Source organism: Camponotus vicinus, unplaced genomic scaffold (assembly GCF_025532165.1).
Source record: "Camponotus vicinus isolate PSW18456_S1 unplaced genomic scaffold, iyCamVici1.0 SCAF_14, whole genome shotgun sequence".
Classification (NCBI taxonomy): domain Eukaryota; kingdom Metazoa; phylum Arthropoda; class Insecta; order Hymenoptera; family Formicidae; genus Camponotus; species Camponotus vicinus.
The window spans coordinates 13,323,764-13,341,481 of NW_028141950.1; the positions used below are offsets into that span (position 1 = coordinate 13,323,764).

Genomic DNA, 17,718 nt, shown 5'->3' on the forward strand with positions numbered 1-17,718 from the left:
CAAAATAATGAGAGGAATCAATTGGTGTAAAGAAAAAACATAGTTGTTTCTAAGAAAAAATATGTAATTTGCAATTAACAATTACATATTTTTTTTTAAAAACAACTGTTTTTTCTTTACACCAATTGATTCCTCTCATTATTTTGTACATAAAAGTATTAAGGTAAGATAATCGAAAAATGAATATTTTACTAGATATTTTATGGTTTCAAGCCTTCAAGAAATGATTTCAAGCCTCATAACTCGGAAAGTACTTAATGAAAACTAACTTAATTCTAGTGTTTTGGAAAGCTCTCGAGATAAGCTACAAGAATATGCAAAAGCATATAGGGTGTCCCATTTAAAAAGTTGGAGGTGATCTTCACATAACCTTGACAACGCTATTCGAGGTCATAATAATGTTGCTGTGTAATGCGCCACATAAAACCCTATAACTTTTGTATGAAACATTTTTTTTAAAAATGCGTATTTTTCGAAATATTAAGGGGTTTCCACACTTTTGGCAAACCCTGTATATATATATATATATATATATATATATATATATATATATATATATATATATATATATATACACAGGGTGTGTCAGACCACCCGTATCAGCCGAATATCTCGAAAACCGAGAACGGCAGACAAAAATGTTTCCTATAAAAGTTATAGGGTTTCAAATAATGCACAGTAATATTAGTACAACCTTGAATAGCGTTGTCAAGATCATGTGAAGGTCACCTTCAATTTCTTAAATGGAACCATTTATTTTTCATTGCGTTATTATTCTTGTAGCTTATCTCGAGAGCTTTCCAAAACACTATAATTAAGTTAGTTTTCATTAAGTACTTGCAGAGTTATGAGGCTTGAAATCGTTTCTTAATTTTATATAAACCGTAAAATATCTTATTTTGTACATAAAAGTATTAAGGTGAGGTAATCGTAAAATATTCATTTTTCGATTACCTCACTTTAATACTTTTATGTACAAAATAATGAGAGGAATCAATTGGTGTAAAGAAAACACAGTTATTTTTAAGAAAAAATTGTAATTGTTAATTGCAAATTACATATTTTTTTTTCGAAACAACTATGTGTTTTTTTTACACCAATTATCTTTCTTATCTTAATACTTTTATGTACAAAATAATGAGAGGAATTAATTAGTGTGACACCCAGTATATTCAATATCTAGATTTTGTCTTCTACTTTTATCTCTACAAAAGAATTTTTGTTGTTGATTGAATTATAAAAATATACACTTATTTCACATTTAAAAATAGAGAGAAGAAGAAAAAAGAAATAGACGCAAAAACAGAAAAGTACTCACTAATTGTTTCCGAATCTCTCTGTCCTTTTGGAGATCCGTGTCAAATTTGAAAAATTCGTCAACTGTTGATAGCGGAAATTCCGGCAATAATTGGACTTCGTCATTATTATATATTGTATTAGCTGGTCCTGCGTTATTTATTAAATTTATTATTATCTCCAACTGTCTCGTATTCTTTTGTATGAGATTTTTAATAATTTTTTGTTCGGTACGACACGCATCTGTATAAGATAAAAAAGAAAAATATTTATTTCTCTTTATAAGTATCATTAAAATTATCTGTTTAGTTATTTTACACAAGTACATACATACGAAATTAAGTACATATAACATATTGCTATTATAAGTACAATATAACGATATAATTAAGAAGGAAGAATAAAGAATAAAGTTTAATACATACCATAGCATTTTTCCAACTGATTGCCGTTGGCATTGAAAGTTGTCATGTCATCACCGTCAAGCACATTATCGGGGCTAATCATATTGTCACCATATCATCATCATCATTATTATCATCAGGCACATTGTCATTATTAAGCCCATTACCATCATCACGCACATTAGCATTACCGCAAGACACGTAATCACCTACTAAACTTTCGTTCAACCATTCCTCATCAGTAATGTCAACATCTGTAAATATAAAGTCTGTGAGTTCATTTTGTTAGTTATACTGTTCATCACAGTGTTATTAAATTTCATTCATTGTAAACTATTTTATATAATTTTCACTTAACGCACAACCACAATCACAATCGCACTCGATGAAAGATGGGAAGAAAGGAGCATCTCAGATAAAGTTTTCATTTATCTTATGATAGCAGTCATTTATCATAAGTTGCTAATGTATTCGCAATATATACTGTGTCCATTTTGTGTGCAACATTCAATTAATGCAAATATGCAATAATGCAGTTATTTGAAATTAAATTGAATGTTGCACACAAAATGGACACAGTATATATTGCGAATACACTAGCAACTTATGACAAATGACTGCTATCATAAGATAAATGAAAACTTTATCTGAGACGCTCCTTTCTTCTTTCAGTTAAAAAGAATGTCAAAAAATATACATTGATATATAAAATATGAGACCTAAAAGTATCAATAAGTTTTAAATATATCATGTGTTTTATACAAATAACAACTTACCTATAAAAACTAATTTTATTTGGGGAATTATTGAATACTTGAAGAATTGTGATCTGCGTAAATGATACATAAATTGTGGATACAAGGAAAAATTTTCTGCCAATCTAAAGCTAGTTGGATCATCTTTTGCATATTCTCCGAATTTTTGATACTGCAATAATAAGATTTTACACCTCAAAATAGATACAATATATATTTATGTGTAAATCTATATGTATAAATATATAAAGTTTAAGCTTTATATTAAGTGTAATTGGGCACAATTTTAATGATAGAAACTACTAACAAGTCTAGTCAGAATATGATCAACCCATCTTCAAACATTTGGACCATCATCACTTTCTGCTCGAAATACAGTTAAACGTGACATAAAAACAGCTGTTGCTTCCTCAAATTCTATGCTTACATGATGCAAAGATGATGATTCATCTGCCCAACTAATAATTAAAGATATCCCTATAACATCATAAATATTTATGATATTATAAATATTTATGATATACATATAATGTATAATAAAAAATATATTTACTTTCTTGCAATAGTAGTAACTCTAATTCGCCTTTGTCCATTACTATGTTAATATTGGATAATGAATTGAATACAGCCTCTTCCACTTTGCGGAATTGGGGCTGTATGTTAATTTGCAACTTCAAAGAATAATGCTGTTGTTGTAGATGGTGTCAATGAACAAAATTTCCACTGACAAGTAAGCCTACTTCTTGTAGTACTCCAACACTTGATCCTTTCTCCCACTGACATACACAAGATCCAATTGCTCCAGAAACTTTAATTTTCTGAGATGTTTTTACTTCTAAGATTGCATTGAATGCTATTTTCAAATCACCCTTGGCATCTGTAGCAAATATTCGTTGAAAAGTTTGTTTGAATAATGAAGAATTAAATGAATCCCCCATCATCATATGACCACCAGTAGAGTTGCAATATTGTCGCCTTTCTAATAAACCAGTTTGGTCAAGAGCACAAAAATAAATATCTATTATAAATATCTATTATGGCCATTAGTTGCAGCACGTGATGCAAGTGTATCATAATGCTTAATTGCCTTTTTATGCTTAGCATTATCTTTTTGAATATCATGATGTGATCTGATTGGTTGTCATAAATCATCAGTTACAACTTGGCCAGGTCCTTGAGAACATGGTCCGCCAACAAATAGCATAATCCTTAAATACATTGATAGCATTATATGTAGGATTACAATGAAAAACATAACATATATACATCATATTACAACATATAAATACCTAGCATCAGTATTTGCATAACTAGCTTCTAAGAGACCCGTGGCGACTGCTAATGCCACACTTGTAGATCGCAATGAACGTTTCTCTGGCCCAACAGACCATGGATTACGTTGCAGTTCTCCTAAAAGATCTGTCGAACTGTCTCATATCACACTTATGTACTGGTTACAAAAAGCGATTAGCAGCTGGCAATAGTTACGCACCAGGTCCTCTTGGTTGATTTGGATTTTGTCCAGGAATTAGTCTACCTATACCTATCAAAATGTATTGTGAATAAAATGCAATAAAGTAATCATGAAGAACAATGACTAATATAGTAAATATAACTTGGGACTTATTCTATTCGTACCTAACATATCTTGAACTTGTTTTGGTTGAAGATCCTTTGTGCTTCTAATTCATGAACTTGAATCATTTTGCCAAATGTGATAAGACCAATAAGAGCATTGAGTGAAAGCATAGACAATGACATTTGTAATGAATCTTTAAGTGCCTCTAATTCTTCATCATCCAGACATATGTATCCGCAAAAAGTAAAAATATTGATGGCAAACATTGGGCACGCTAAATAATACATATAAATACATACAATTGGACTGAGATAGAATAATATTTAAAGTAATATATAAGTAACACATATATATATATATCATAAATTTATATATAATAAAAACTATAATAAATCATGTAATGTCAATAAATGATAATAAAAAAAATGTTCGAAAAGAATCAAATCTTAAAAAAAGTAAAATCAAAAATATTTGTTTCATAATATAACTATTCAACATATATAACACATATATAACACTATTATTCAAATAAATGCATACATTTTGATCATTTAAATATATTTCCCTTTTGTTCCTTATTTCGAAGAATTTCCTCATAAATTCTTTTTGCAAAGTTTTTTTCTCATAATTATTAATATAACTCACAATATGTGTATTATAATGTAACTTAAAAAAAATAATATATAATGATAACACAAATTTAGAATTTATTGAAATATAAAAATACCTTTACAATATTTTTATGAATACTATATGCTCCTAATAAATAATTTGATTTTTTAAATTATCTTATATGATATAGACAGAAAATTACAAGAGAATTATGCATTAAATAAAATACGAATTTAAATGAAGTATAAAGAATAATAAAGAATATGAATGTAAATACATCGTAATAAAGAAACATATTAAAATATACTTTAATTTCTAATAGAAATAAACTACTTTAATATTTTTCAAAATGTTTCTTGTGATAAATAAAAAATGATTTTTGTTCTATTCATTTATAATACCTTATTACTTACCACGATAGTCTACTTGATATAATGGATTTAAAATAGCTCTGCATGTAGATCTTGTACATAAAACTGGATCATATTGAATTGGCGGAAGATCTACTTGTTCCTTAATTGGTTGATACAAAGTTTTCAATAGTACAACTAGTCTAGTAGTATCAATACGCGATGATGGCCAAGCATTCCATTTATGGAACGCACACCGTCACAATCTTGTTGAATAAAATTTCGTTGAATAAAATCTTCATATGTTGTCATAATGCTGCAAAAAAAATATACAAAAGATAATTAATATATTTTTTTACAATATAGAGTTTAATTTTTTTACACATACATACATATACATATATATATATAACGTAGCATAAAGTTGTAAGCGAAATGAACCAAATCCATTTCCTACTATGGCCATGTTCCAAAATTCACTGCCAGCGCTGAAAATATATAATATACGTAACGTGAACTAAAGATTTTCAGCGCTGATAGTGAATTTTGGAACATGCCCTAAGCCCATTCTACAATGGCAATAACAAGGCTGTAGGAGTAAAGAATAAACTGTTTCTAATGAAGTAAAGACAAGAAGTAACGAAATAGAAATTCTCATTAGTACTCTAAGGTAATAGTAGTACAAAATGAGAATTGTCTATTTCATTACTTCTTCTTCTTTACTTCACTAAAAACGATTTAATCTCTACTCCTACAGTCTTGTTACTGCCATTGTAGAATGGGACCTATGTATGTTCTACGGCGGACGCGCAATAAGAATTAAGAACGCAGAATTCTTCCGTGACTGCGTATGCGAGACCACCGTAGAACGCACGAAATCCATAGGAAATGGATTTGGTTATTTCGCTTACATCTTACAACCTTATGCTATGGCCATTGCAGACCCGGCTTTAAATATCATTAATTCTTACCTGTGCAAAGCACTGCTCAACTTTGGTAAATGGAATAATTTATTTTCCAACTCGATCCCGTCTAATGCCTGACTGGCCTGGCACCGCGGCCATCTTAAAAATGGCGTCTTAAAGTAAATGTTCTTAAAAACATCAGAAAGACGTCTATTGGTCAGGTCTTAAAGACGTCATAAGAAAGGCATGTTTAAGACGTTTAAAAAAATACGTCTTAAATTGAATGTCTTACAGACGTTAGAAAGACGTCTATTGGTCAGGTCTTAAAGGCGTCATAAGAAAGGCATGTTTAAGACGTTTAAAAAAATACGTCTTAAATTGAATGTCTTAAAAACATCAGAAAGACGTCAATTGGTCAAGTCTTAAAGGCGTCATAAGAAAGGCATCTTTAAGACGTTTAAAAAAATACGTCTTAAATTGAATGTCTTAAAAACATCAGAAAGACGTCAATTGGACAAGTCTTAAAGGCGTCATAAGAAAGACATGTTTAAGACGTCTTCAAGACATGCATGTTGTGTGGGTACTTTTAATAATTTTTTTAATGAATCAAATTTTACCGCCACTTTTTACACAGATGGATCTAAGGGCCTGTTCTTTTTAACTGCACTGCTGCACTAGTGCAATTAGTTAGAGTGGGTGCATCCAGAAGCACAACCGCTCACTGAGCGGCTAAGTAGCAATTGAATATGATTGGTTTCTATCTTTGAATTCACCAATCACATTCGAGTGCTACTTAGCCGCTCAGTGAGCGGTTGTGCTTCTGGATGCATCCAGTGAAAGAAAGTATGTTTGTCTCTTTCTAACTTATTGCACTATTCGATTCCCGATTCAGCGACTTTCGGCCCGATATTTTTCTCGCCTACAACATTACAGGGGGGAAAAGAGGGATAATAATTAAAATAAAGTCTCGAATTGAGAATTATTTTAAATTTGCTTGGTATCGTACCAAGAAAATTTGTACCCTGTGCACACAAATAAGTTTCAACGAAAACTTAATTCTCGTTGAACTTACGCACTACCATCCGCGTTTGGCTCTTACTGCCCGTTTAAATTTAAGTTTATGTTATTGCACTAGTGCAGCTAAAAAGAACAGACCCTAAATCTACCATTGACTTTAACTCAGAAAGAATGGGATATGTGTTGTCTTTTCCCCAGAATTAAACATTCATTTTCACAAAGAATTAATAATCTCTTTTCCATTTTCGATGCGGAAGCTTCCGCCTAGAAATTAGTCTTTGTGAGAATCACTTTTTTATGCGGAAGCTTCCGCATAGAAAGTGATTCCCACAATTAAACTATAATTCCACGAATACTTTAATTATTTCAGATTCTCTTAGTGCATTGTCTAACATTAAATCATTTAATTTCAACAAATCTTCTCATGGTACCATCCTCAACATTAAAAATTTTCCATGTAATGCAAAAATCAGGGTCTAAACATTAAACTTATGTGGATACTAGGGCACCGAAGTATGCCAGGTAACGAGTCCGCAGATCTGTTAGCTAAAGAATCTTTGCACTTTCCAGATCCATTCCTTATCTGTAATTATCACTATATTAACTTATATTCCAAATTTAAAAAAGTTTCTAAAGAAAAAGCAATTAATATTCTCTGGAATATTCTTCGTCAGAAAGCTTATATAAAGAAGCTAGATACTTTTCAAAAATTACTTCTATCCTAGAACCTCCGTGGTATCATGGGATAGATGATTCCCCCTCCCGCTCTGCAATTTCCCTTATATCCAGACTTAAAACACACCACGTAGCAATTCATTCCCATTTATGGGATAAAAACATTGTAAACTCAATGCTCATGCAAATCTCCATCTCAAAATATAAATCACATATTTTTCCATTGCCCTAATTTACAGGAACACTCTAATATCCTAATCACTTCTTTGCTAAAATTAAACCCTCTCATTACTTTAGACATCCCTATCATAGTTTTTTTCCAAAGACATTAAAGCATTTCAGTTCTTACACAAGTCTGTAACTGACGCCAAAATTTATATCTGAATTGATCAACCACAAATCAACACCATCTGGCGTATAGGCGAATCCATCACGGAGCCAGCCATAAAGAAGAAGAAGAAAAAGTAATCATTTACAATTGGACTGAATATATAGATTAGGTTAATATATTAACTTGTATTCTGATACAAAAAGTCATATTACTGATAATTATTAAAATATAAGTATTTTCATGTATAAATATTGACTGATATTCTGCCCATTAATGCAATAATTATATTCTGTCAAATTAAATAGCTACTCTTCACGGATAACATCACTGTTAACAGTCTAGTATTATACTACCTTTTATATATTAATTTTTTATATATTAATATAAAAATATATTAATATAAATTTTATATATTAATATAAAAGGTCTGTATCAGCCATACCGACTGTATTATCTAAAGATGCATATAGACTTGTTGTGTATTCTTGTACCACCTTATTATATTATCATTATATAAATAGAATACATTATGAATCTTATGTTAAAAACGCAAAATATGCGTTGCCATATTTGATTACATATCCGCAATTTGATACACGATTTTGTAATACATCTTACATTTATAAGATGATAATATAGTGAAATGATATAAGATGTAACAAATCCATACGTATCATAGCAAATAATATTATACATATATGTATATGTACTAAGATCTCAACTCAGCCGGATCGTATATAGATCTGATAATCGTTAAAAAATATTTTATATAAACAGAATGTCCGATAATAATCGGTATTATTTCCTGTGTGCAGGTAAAGCGAATTAAACTAACAATAAGTAGAAAAGTTTTATGCCAATTTATGATTTTCACAATTAATGAGAAATTAATTAAAAAAGATCGACCAATTCGCGCGAATATTGCCACGCGGCGAAGAAAAGACAACTTATTGTTATGCAGTTACTATGCGCGCGATGAAACGAGGGAAGGAGTGCTCTATAAATGACAACTACATAAATTGTGAATGCTGGACTATCTCGCCGCGTTTTATACTCGCACGAATTGGTTGATTTTTTAAAATTAATTGCTCATTAATTATTGCGAAAATTGCAAAACGGCATAGGACTTTTCTATTCAGTTTAATCTGCACATGATATAATTACTATCGGGCACTATATATATACAGTGTCCGATAATGATTGTCATATACAGGTTAAACTGAATAAAAATTGAAATAATTTTTAATGTAACAGTATTTTAAAAATTAAAATAACACTGTTTTGTACAAATTAAAATAATATTCTTTTGTAATATAAACAATAAAACAGGATAAATAAGAGACAAATTCCATGATAATAGATGAAGGTAAAAAATGTTTGAAAAAGATAATTTAATCATAATATTTTATGAATATCACTGATTTATCATTTTTTAAATTTTTATTCAGTTTTAAAGATAATAAAATAATTTTATGAAGATATATTATATATATATATATATATATATATATATATATATATATATATATATATACTCTAAATTGTACAAGACATTTGATGTGTTATGCAAATCTCACCCTCCAATATCCATAAATTGAATTTTTTATATTTTTTTCTTTAAAATGCGATGCTAATTTCTAATTAGCTATTAATGCGCTTCTGGTGATTGAGATAAAAGTACTACCAAGACCCACAATTGAAGCAATCCCTGCAAAAATAGATATACTATAAATTATAATAATAGTTATATTTATTAAGAAAAATAAATATAAATATGCACTTTACCATATAAATCAACACTAAAATTCGAGCTAGTGGATATCTTCTTAAAAAAACTCCTGTTCGAATACTTATAGCATCCAATGAAGAATAAGCTCTCTTTACTCTTCTGGTAACGCTGGTATCAAATGGTGTTTCCATAAAAAATGTGGGAACTTGAGCTTTTGCATCATCTGTATCGTTTATATTATTGTACGATATATTTCTTCGTAAATTACTTGCAGCATTCCTATATTCATGCTGTTACATAAAGCACATTATTATAGTATACAAGATATTTCAAAAATAGGTGATTGATAAAAAGGAGCCTACTTAAAATGACATCAAAATGAAACAAGAGAAAAAAATTATATAAACATAAGTCTACAAACACTTTTTATTTATGAGAAAGTTTAGTAAAAATACCTTTTTCTTTTTCAAGTATATCTCTTGTCAATGTCTTACGGACTCAGATATTCAAAAATTTTTTAAATATTTCGAATTTTGTGGCATAAATTGATGATTTAAGAATACTTCCATAGTAGGGACAAAAGTACATAAAAAGAATTTTAAGATGTGTTTCCACAAATAAAAATTCTGAAAATTTAATTTAGGAGGAACACAGGCTAGGGAAACTACAAAAATAGTTTCTTTTTATCAATCCGTCAATTGAATAAATTAATATTGAGATTTTAAAAAAAAAAAGAAAAAAAAACTTGAAAAAACTTCTGGACCGATATTTATAACATTTTTTCTTACAATACGTATGTACGCGTGCGTGCGTTCGCGCGTGCGTATAGGATATTTCAGAAGAGATGACTAAAACAGGAACATAATCTATTTAGTGTAAGAAAAAAAGGTCGTAATTATCGGTCCAGAAGTTTTCTTTCAAGTTATAAAGTTCTTTTTTAATAAGAATTTCTCAATAATAATTTACTCACAATTGGTAGATTGGTATATGACAGGATGTTTCCTAAGTGATGTCCAAAACTACAAAAAGTAATTCCTTGGACAACTTTGAAGAAAAAAGTTTCGATGAACATCGTAATTTTTAATTGAATAATAATGTTAATAAGTAACAATTAAATTAAATGAAGCATTCACTTCGCGCAACTACACACGCTTGCATTTTTCTGGCCATTGATTGTCGTATTCTTTGAAAAATTCCGAATTAGTATTGAAAAAAATCGACAATTTTGTTGCAGAGATCATAAATATAATGTTTATGTTTCCGAGACGTATATTTTTGAGCCTCGATTAAGAATCTTCAATTAAAAATTATGAAAGATAATCACAGAATTCTTTTATTTTTCTTTGAAGGTTCATAACTCTGCAGGAAAGCATTTCCAGATTCATGTTCATAGGATTTTTTTTTCTTAGTCATCCAAGTACTTCCTGAAGTTTTGAACATTACTTAAGAAACATCTTGTATACATATATATATTGTGTGCATGTGTATATGCATTTATAAACGTAAATTAAAGAAAAGAAGTATTTGAAAATATACATGAAAAACATTTACAGATACTAAATGTTAGAGATACTAAAAGAGATAGATTAAAATTTTTAGAGATATACTAAAATTCAAAACACTTATTTATCAACAAACATATATCATGAAAGGTATATGTAATATATCACAGAATAAATAATATAAAATAAATAGTATAAAATAAATAATATAGAATAAATAGTATAAAATAATATATATTTTAGCCTATATATTATATTATATAGTTTTCTAAATTTTAAAAATATTTTTCTAAAAGTAATTATTATATTTACTTCGATTTTTTCAAGTTGGAGACGTAATGCATTTCGTTCTGTAGTTAAACATTCCAATGCTTGTTGTTTTATGACCAGAGTTTGTGTAAGAGATGCTATCCTTGAATCCATTTCACTATTTGGCATTGCTAATGTAGATAGCTGTAATTTAAGCCTAGAAATCTCTGAATTCTGTTTTTGTAATTGTAGAGTAAATTCATTATGTTGATTAATTAATTTATCTTTTAAGGATCTTATTTCCTAAAACATAATTAATTAATTGTTATTACTTTTTAATTATTAACTCAAAAAATGTCGAAAGATGCAATATATGTTTGTAAAATTTTAAGTAAAATTGTATACTTCAGAATGCAGTCTTGCATCTTCTTCCGCTTCTAATCTTCGATGTCTTTCATTGGTAAGAATCTCTTGGTTTTGCAGATTTGTTTCCATTGACTTCTGTTTTATTTTTTCTAAGTTCAGATCTGCACTTATTAATTCTTCACGTAACGTTTTTAATTGTTGACACATCTGCTGATTTTCTTCTCTAACACTGTCACATTCCTGCCTGTGATTTAATATATTAGTAGATTACATTCTGTACTACATAATGATTATTAGATGATAATATAAATTTGTAAAATATTAATGTTACTTTAATTGATTTAATTCCATGATGGTAACTTCATCCATAGTTATTGGAGCATTGCTCTTTAATTCAACTATCAATTTTTCCTTTTCTTGTAAAGTTTTTAATGCTCTAGCCTTATGCTGCTCTAGTTCAGATCTAATTAAATTTAATTCTTGTCTATTTCTGTCAATAACAAATTGCAAATCCATTATTTGCTTAGATTGTTGTAACTTTTCTATTTCTAAAGTTTTTAACTTTTCATTTAAAATTACAATTTCTTTCTGATAATCTGTTTCTTGTTTCCCAAGAAGCTCATTTTGTTTTTCTAAATTTCTTTCCATTTCTCTTATATATTTTTGCATAGACTCATTTTCTATTGAATCAGTGAAATTACCTAACATATCCACTTTTAAATTATCTAATTTTATTTTATATTTGAGTTGAGGATAGAAAATATTCAAATGTTCTTCTGTTTTGTGTTCTGTAATATAAAAATATATATAAATTACATATATTACAAATTAATGATGTACACAAATAAAAATATACCATTTTGTAGAGCATCTGTTATTGGTTTAGTTAAATATTCACAATTTAACATCTGTGTTTCACTAGATAGACATAAATTTTCATTTTCTGCATCTATATCTTCATTTTCAGCATCTTTATCATCTAAAGCATTTCGAACCATTTCTAATGAAGTATGAATTGGACTAATTTGATCGCTATGAGTTGATAATTCTGAATCTGTATCATTAGTAGGATGTTCTACTAATGAAGTAGTTTTTGACAAATTAAAAGATTCTGCTATCTTTTTTGGACTTGGATCTGGAGTATTTAAATATGTAAATAGTACATCTTCTTTAGATGCTGTCACATTTAATAGATTCACTGATGTTAATTTTGAAGTAGGAGTAATATAAGGGATATGATCTGATGATTCCAATAAAGGTCTTTTAGATGTACTTCCATTTTGTCTGAAATAAAACTTGTATTTTTATTTGTCCTCATATTTTTTTTCCCATTAGCAACTATATTATCATGTTAAAATCATATGTTCAAAATTGCACAAGAGAGAGAGAGAGAGAGAGAGAAAGAGAGAGAGAAGGGGAGAATAGAGAGAATAATGCTTTTTATAGGATAAATTTATATTCCAATTTATATATTATATTCTATGCACAAAAAATAATATATGAAATGTATGAAAGTTTGTCGCGTAAAGTGATCACTGATCTAAAAATATTTACTATAAATACTTAAAATTGACATAAACACAATTACCCAAGTTCCGGAGAAAGCCATGTTATTTCTGTTGACAAGTGATTTTGTGACATCTCATATTTATCTTTATTTAAAACAGCTGCTGTGTTCTTGTCGATTTTATTTAGTAAATTCTCTGCCTTATCCGCAAGACCAGACAACCAAGCCATGTCAATGAAAACTGATTAAAAAAAAATTATTTAAAAATAATTTTATATTATATCTATATATAACGATTATTCGATAAACCACAATTTTATTTGCAATATAACATGGTGACTACTCATGACAAGATGCTACAATCACTACTATTGCGTTTGTTTGACATGTATACTAGTGCATCTCATTTCATGATACGCAAAGAACTGACAATATGGTCTAGTTTCCACCGAAGTCTTCAATCCGATTCTGCTTCGGTGCGCATCGGATTTAAGGGTCGGCTGGAGTGACGAGCAAACTCCGAATTGATATTGGAGACCTCACGCAGTGACAATGCGAAACTCCGGTTTCAGGGTTACCAATCTGAGAAATAAATTCTCGGTCTCTATGTAGAGGTGTATGTCCGTATACGTACAAACACCACAGTATATACAGTAGCGCAACTTCTCTAAGGCCGGTATTCATAGTCCGTTCTTATATTTAAGATCGTCTTAAGAACCCATTCAACCAATCAATGACCGCATTGCAGCTATTTGATTGGTTGAATGGGTTCTTAAGACGATCTTAAATATAAGAACGGACTATGAATACCGGCCTAATTTTGTGTAGCACAAAATGGAGTGCACATGCGCGAAGTCAGGGAGTATACCCAGTAACGCCATCTGAACTTTTATCTCATTCTCTCTTGGCTCATCTCGTCTTGGCTCTCTTTCTAGCATATTACCGCATGTAAAACTATTAATAATATAAGATATAATATATACAATATAAGATAAAAAAATAGAAAATATAAAGTAACATATTATATACATATTAATTAATAAAAACCTACAATAAACTTATAAAACATATTTTTCTATGAAAATTTATTAAATTTTTAACTTGTGTATGTGTGTACGTATTATTATATGTAATTAATGTATGTGCTATTATAATTAAATTGTAAATATAATAAATTCTTAATAATGCCCCGGGAAAAAAAGTCCATGTCTATTTATATAAAAAAAAAGTAAAATTATATACAGTCTTATATAATTATATATAATATCACATATGATTTTATTAGAGCATACGTTTTTGTATATGCTTAGATATGATGTCCATCTCTGACCATTTCTGATCATAAAAAATGATATTAGATAACTCACGTCATTTTGTACAATCAGACATAGTCAGATATTGATATCATATCTAAGCATGTATAAAACCAAAGCAAAGGTTAGTTTCATGTATGCTTTTATATAAATCATATATGATATTATATATATCATATATGATATTATATATAATCATTTAATATTATATATGATTTCACCTTTTTTTATATAGACAAATATAATTTTTCCTAAAAATTATATCTTGCATTATATATTTAATTAATTAAAAGTCCTCTTAATAAATATTCTTAATAAATAAGAATATATTCTTAATGAATAAGAATATATTCTTAATTTGCGACTTCTACGCCGCAACTCGATTTTCGTGTGCGCGACATGTTTCTTCATTTGCCGCTACGCGGCGACACCACTCTTAATTTTTCTCGTATTCAATATTTATCATGAAATGTATATAAAGGACTTGTATTAACGTAAGATCTATATTTTTTTCCCTTAGCAGTGATGTGAAAGAGAGGACGCTTCTCACACACAGGTTCTCTGTGTGCACGTGAGCTGCATCCTCTTTCTGACATCACTGTTTATCAGTTTAATTTCAAACTGAATTTAAAATAATTTATTTAATAATCTGGATTCCTTGTTGGGATTCAGAATATTAAACAGATTATTTGAAATTAGGCGGAAAAAAACTTTTAGACCAATAATTAAATTTATTTGACTTCAACAAAATTTATTAAATCCAAAGAAATATTTTTCTCTGTATATTATGAATATCTCTTTAGAAGATTTTCCTCTTAACTTAAGAGGATCCTCTTGGCGCCTATTTTAGTGATATATATTCTAAAGATAAGTGGCATATTCTTAAGTTAAGAATACAATTTTTTCGGTGTACTCTTAGTGGTACTTAATTTTCAGATCTAATAATATTTATTCATATATGATATCATATATGACTATATTTGGCAAAACATAATTAGATATTGACAAAATCCATATATGGCCAATTTTATATGGACTTTTTTTCCCGGGGCATTTAATTAATATAATGTGGTCTTTAATTTAATTATACATATGTAATTAATTTTTTTAATTGTAAAATAAAATTAATATAAAAATTTAATAAATTTTCATAAAAAAATATATTTTATAAGTTTATTGTAGGTTTTTGTTAATTAATATGTATATAATATGTTACTTTATATTTTCTATTTTTTTATCTTCTATTGTATATATTATATCTTATATTATTAATAGTTTTACATGCGGTAATGTGCTAAAAAGAGAGCCAAGACGAGATGAGCCAAGAGAGAATGAGATAAAAGTTTAGATGGCAGCACTAGTTATACTCCCTGACTTCGCGCATGCGTATTTCTTTTTGTGCTGCACATACATCAAAGGTGCCGACAGAGAGTTGCACTACTGTATATACTGTGCAAACACCATTGCATTGCTCGCGCGAACGCACCGTAGAGAAGACAGAGAGAAAAGGATCGACAATCATGCTATCCTTGTTCCTCTAGCATATCGTTTTACGGCCGAGATATGGCCTGAAAATGCTTTCTGGCCTCTCGTGGCAGAAAGCAGTAATGTAACAAGACTAACGGGCGCCCACTTTTTGTGAATTTTATATTTGCATATATACATGTGTATATGTATATGTATGTGTATGTGTATGTGTATATGTATATGTATGTGTATATGTGTATATATATGTTTAAATTATAATTAAAATTATATATGCGATTAGATATTATACCCAGCAAACACCAAGTAACATTTATATAACTGTTAGTTGTAATTTCCCACTCAACAATATAACAGTTACATAACATATCTGTTATGTAACAGTTATATTGTTGAGTGGGAAATTATAACTAACAGTTATATAACTGTTATTTGGTGTTTGCTGGGTATGTTGATGAATAATAACAGTAGAATTATAGATAATAGGGTGAACACATATATAATATGTAAGATACGGGTGTCTATTAGACTTAGTAATTCATTGCTTTCTCACAATGGCTGCGTTCAGCAAAAAAAGCTGCTTTGCAACTGTTGTAAAATTCGTGAGCCTGATTGGTATATGCTCTTAATTTTGACTGAATCTAAGAGCATACACCAATCAGATTCACGAATTTTACAACAGTTGCAAAGCAGCTTTTCCTGCTGAACGCAGCCATTATCGATACTTCGTACATCATGCTAATGGTATAGAGAGGTAGCGTGATGTCAATCTTTATTTAATATTATTTTTTAGCAACCGTAACCATAGTTTTATAAATCAATAATGATATTTTTTCAATTATATCGATATATAAACATATATACTGGTACATAAAAATATTAGTAATATAAAATCGCAAGTGAGTAACACGTATAATGGCGAAGTGCAAGATGTTCAGTCTATCATCCTGTAGACTTAAGTTCGAGTCCATGCACGTTAGCAGTTTTTTTGTGTAATGTTTCATTTTAAAAATATTACATTTTTTGTAAATTTAAGAATAATTTTTAAAACATCCAAAGTATTTTTACTTAAATATATATATATATATATATATATATATATATATATATATATATATAAAAGGATTGGAAATAATGTAATCGACCAAACTAGCCAGAATTTTTGTTTATTAATTACGACGTTTCGACCATATGGTTGTGGTCCTTTTCAAATATATACTGGAATATGAAATTACAAATTAGATTTTCAACGGTTTGAATAAACAGAATACCCACGAATTAAATGTGAACAATATGAGTACATACAGATCAAGTGATGGATATAACTCATAGTATTGTAAACTGCACAAGTCACATTTGCAAGATCATTACATCTTATTAAATTTAAAATCAAGAGATAAAAACGATGTGGCAGTGTGAGACTTCGTCAACGAACTAAATGTGTTAAATCAAAAAATAATAACGAACTATACGACCTTTATTATTTTGTCGTAGATGTTATTTAAACTATCCGTGTCTTTCTGTAGGTTGATTAAATTGTTGAATTTCTTTATAAAAAACATTTCAGCAATTTCTCTCTTTCGTACATATTTTTCATTGTGTAAAATATTAGGTTTCGACCAATCAAATTCATGTCCAGATTC

The 17,718-nt window shown here is 28.9% G+C and overlaps 1 protein-coding gene and 1 pseudogene across 7 annotated transcripts; both read right to left on the reverse strand.

Moving 5' to 3' along the window:
• Window positions 1-2,472: 2,472 nt before the first annotated feature.
• Window positions 2,473-5,462, reverse strand: LOC145964922 (protein transport protein Sec23A-like; annotated as a pseudogene). Its single transcript, XR_014436570.1, has 6 exons — window positions 5,454-5,462; window positions 4,094-4,308; window positions 3,745-3,998; window positions 3,009-3,663; window positions 2,763-2,913; window positions 2,473-2,627 (listed from the first exon to the last, which is right to left on the reverse strand). The product of XR_014436570.1 is annotated as a protein transport protein Sec23A-like (transcript).
• Window positions 5,128-13,811, reverse strand: Golgin84 (golgin A5). 6 transcript variants are annotated; one of them, XM_083087775.1, is made up of 9 exons: window positions 13,359-13,800; window positions 12,627-13,054; window positions 12,102-12,558; window positions 11,810-12,014; window positions 11,468-11,707; window positions 9,710-9,943; window positions 7,943-9,632; window positions 5,968-7,862; window positions 5,128-5,312 (listed from the first exon to the last, which is right to left on the reverse strand). In XM_083087775.1, exons 1-7 carry the CDS (start codon window positions 13,505-13,507, stop codon window positions 9,573-9,575), a joined length of 1,773 nt encoding a protein of 590 aa, XP_082943901.1. In that variant the 5' UTR covers window positions 13,508-13,800; the 3' UTR covers window positions 5,128-5,312; window positions 5,968-7,862; window positions 7,943-9,572. The 6 variants fall into 6 exon arrangements, with proteins under 6 accessions (XP_082943901.1, XP_082943900.1, XP_082943903.1 ...); XM_083087774.1 differs by having other exon boundaries at window positions 5,968-7,501; window positions 7,619-9,632; XM_083087777.1 differs by adding an exon at window positions 5,389-5,484 and having other exon boundaries at window positions 5,968-9,632.
• Between the last annotated feature and the right edge of the window lie 3,907 nt (window positions 13,812-17,718).

Bases quoted from the DNA above. Each gene is read 5' to 3' on its own strand.
- Golgin84 (XM_083087775.1), bottom strand. From the start codon at position 13,507: ATGGCTTGGTTGTCTGGTCTTGCGGATAAGGCAGAGAATTTACTAAAT. The intron at 12,559-12,626 runs GTATATTTTTAT...TTTATATTACAG, and splicing joins AACAGATGCTCTACAAAATG to AACACAAAACAGAAGAACAT. The intron at 9,633-9,709 runs GTAAAGTGCATA...CTATTTTTGCAG, and splicing joins TTTTAGTGTTGATTTATATG to GGATTGCTTCAATTGTGGGT.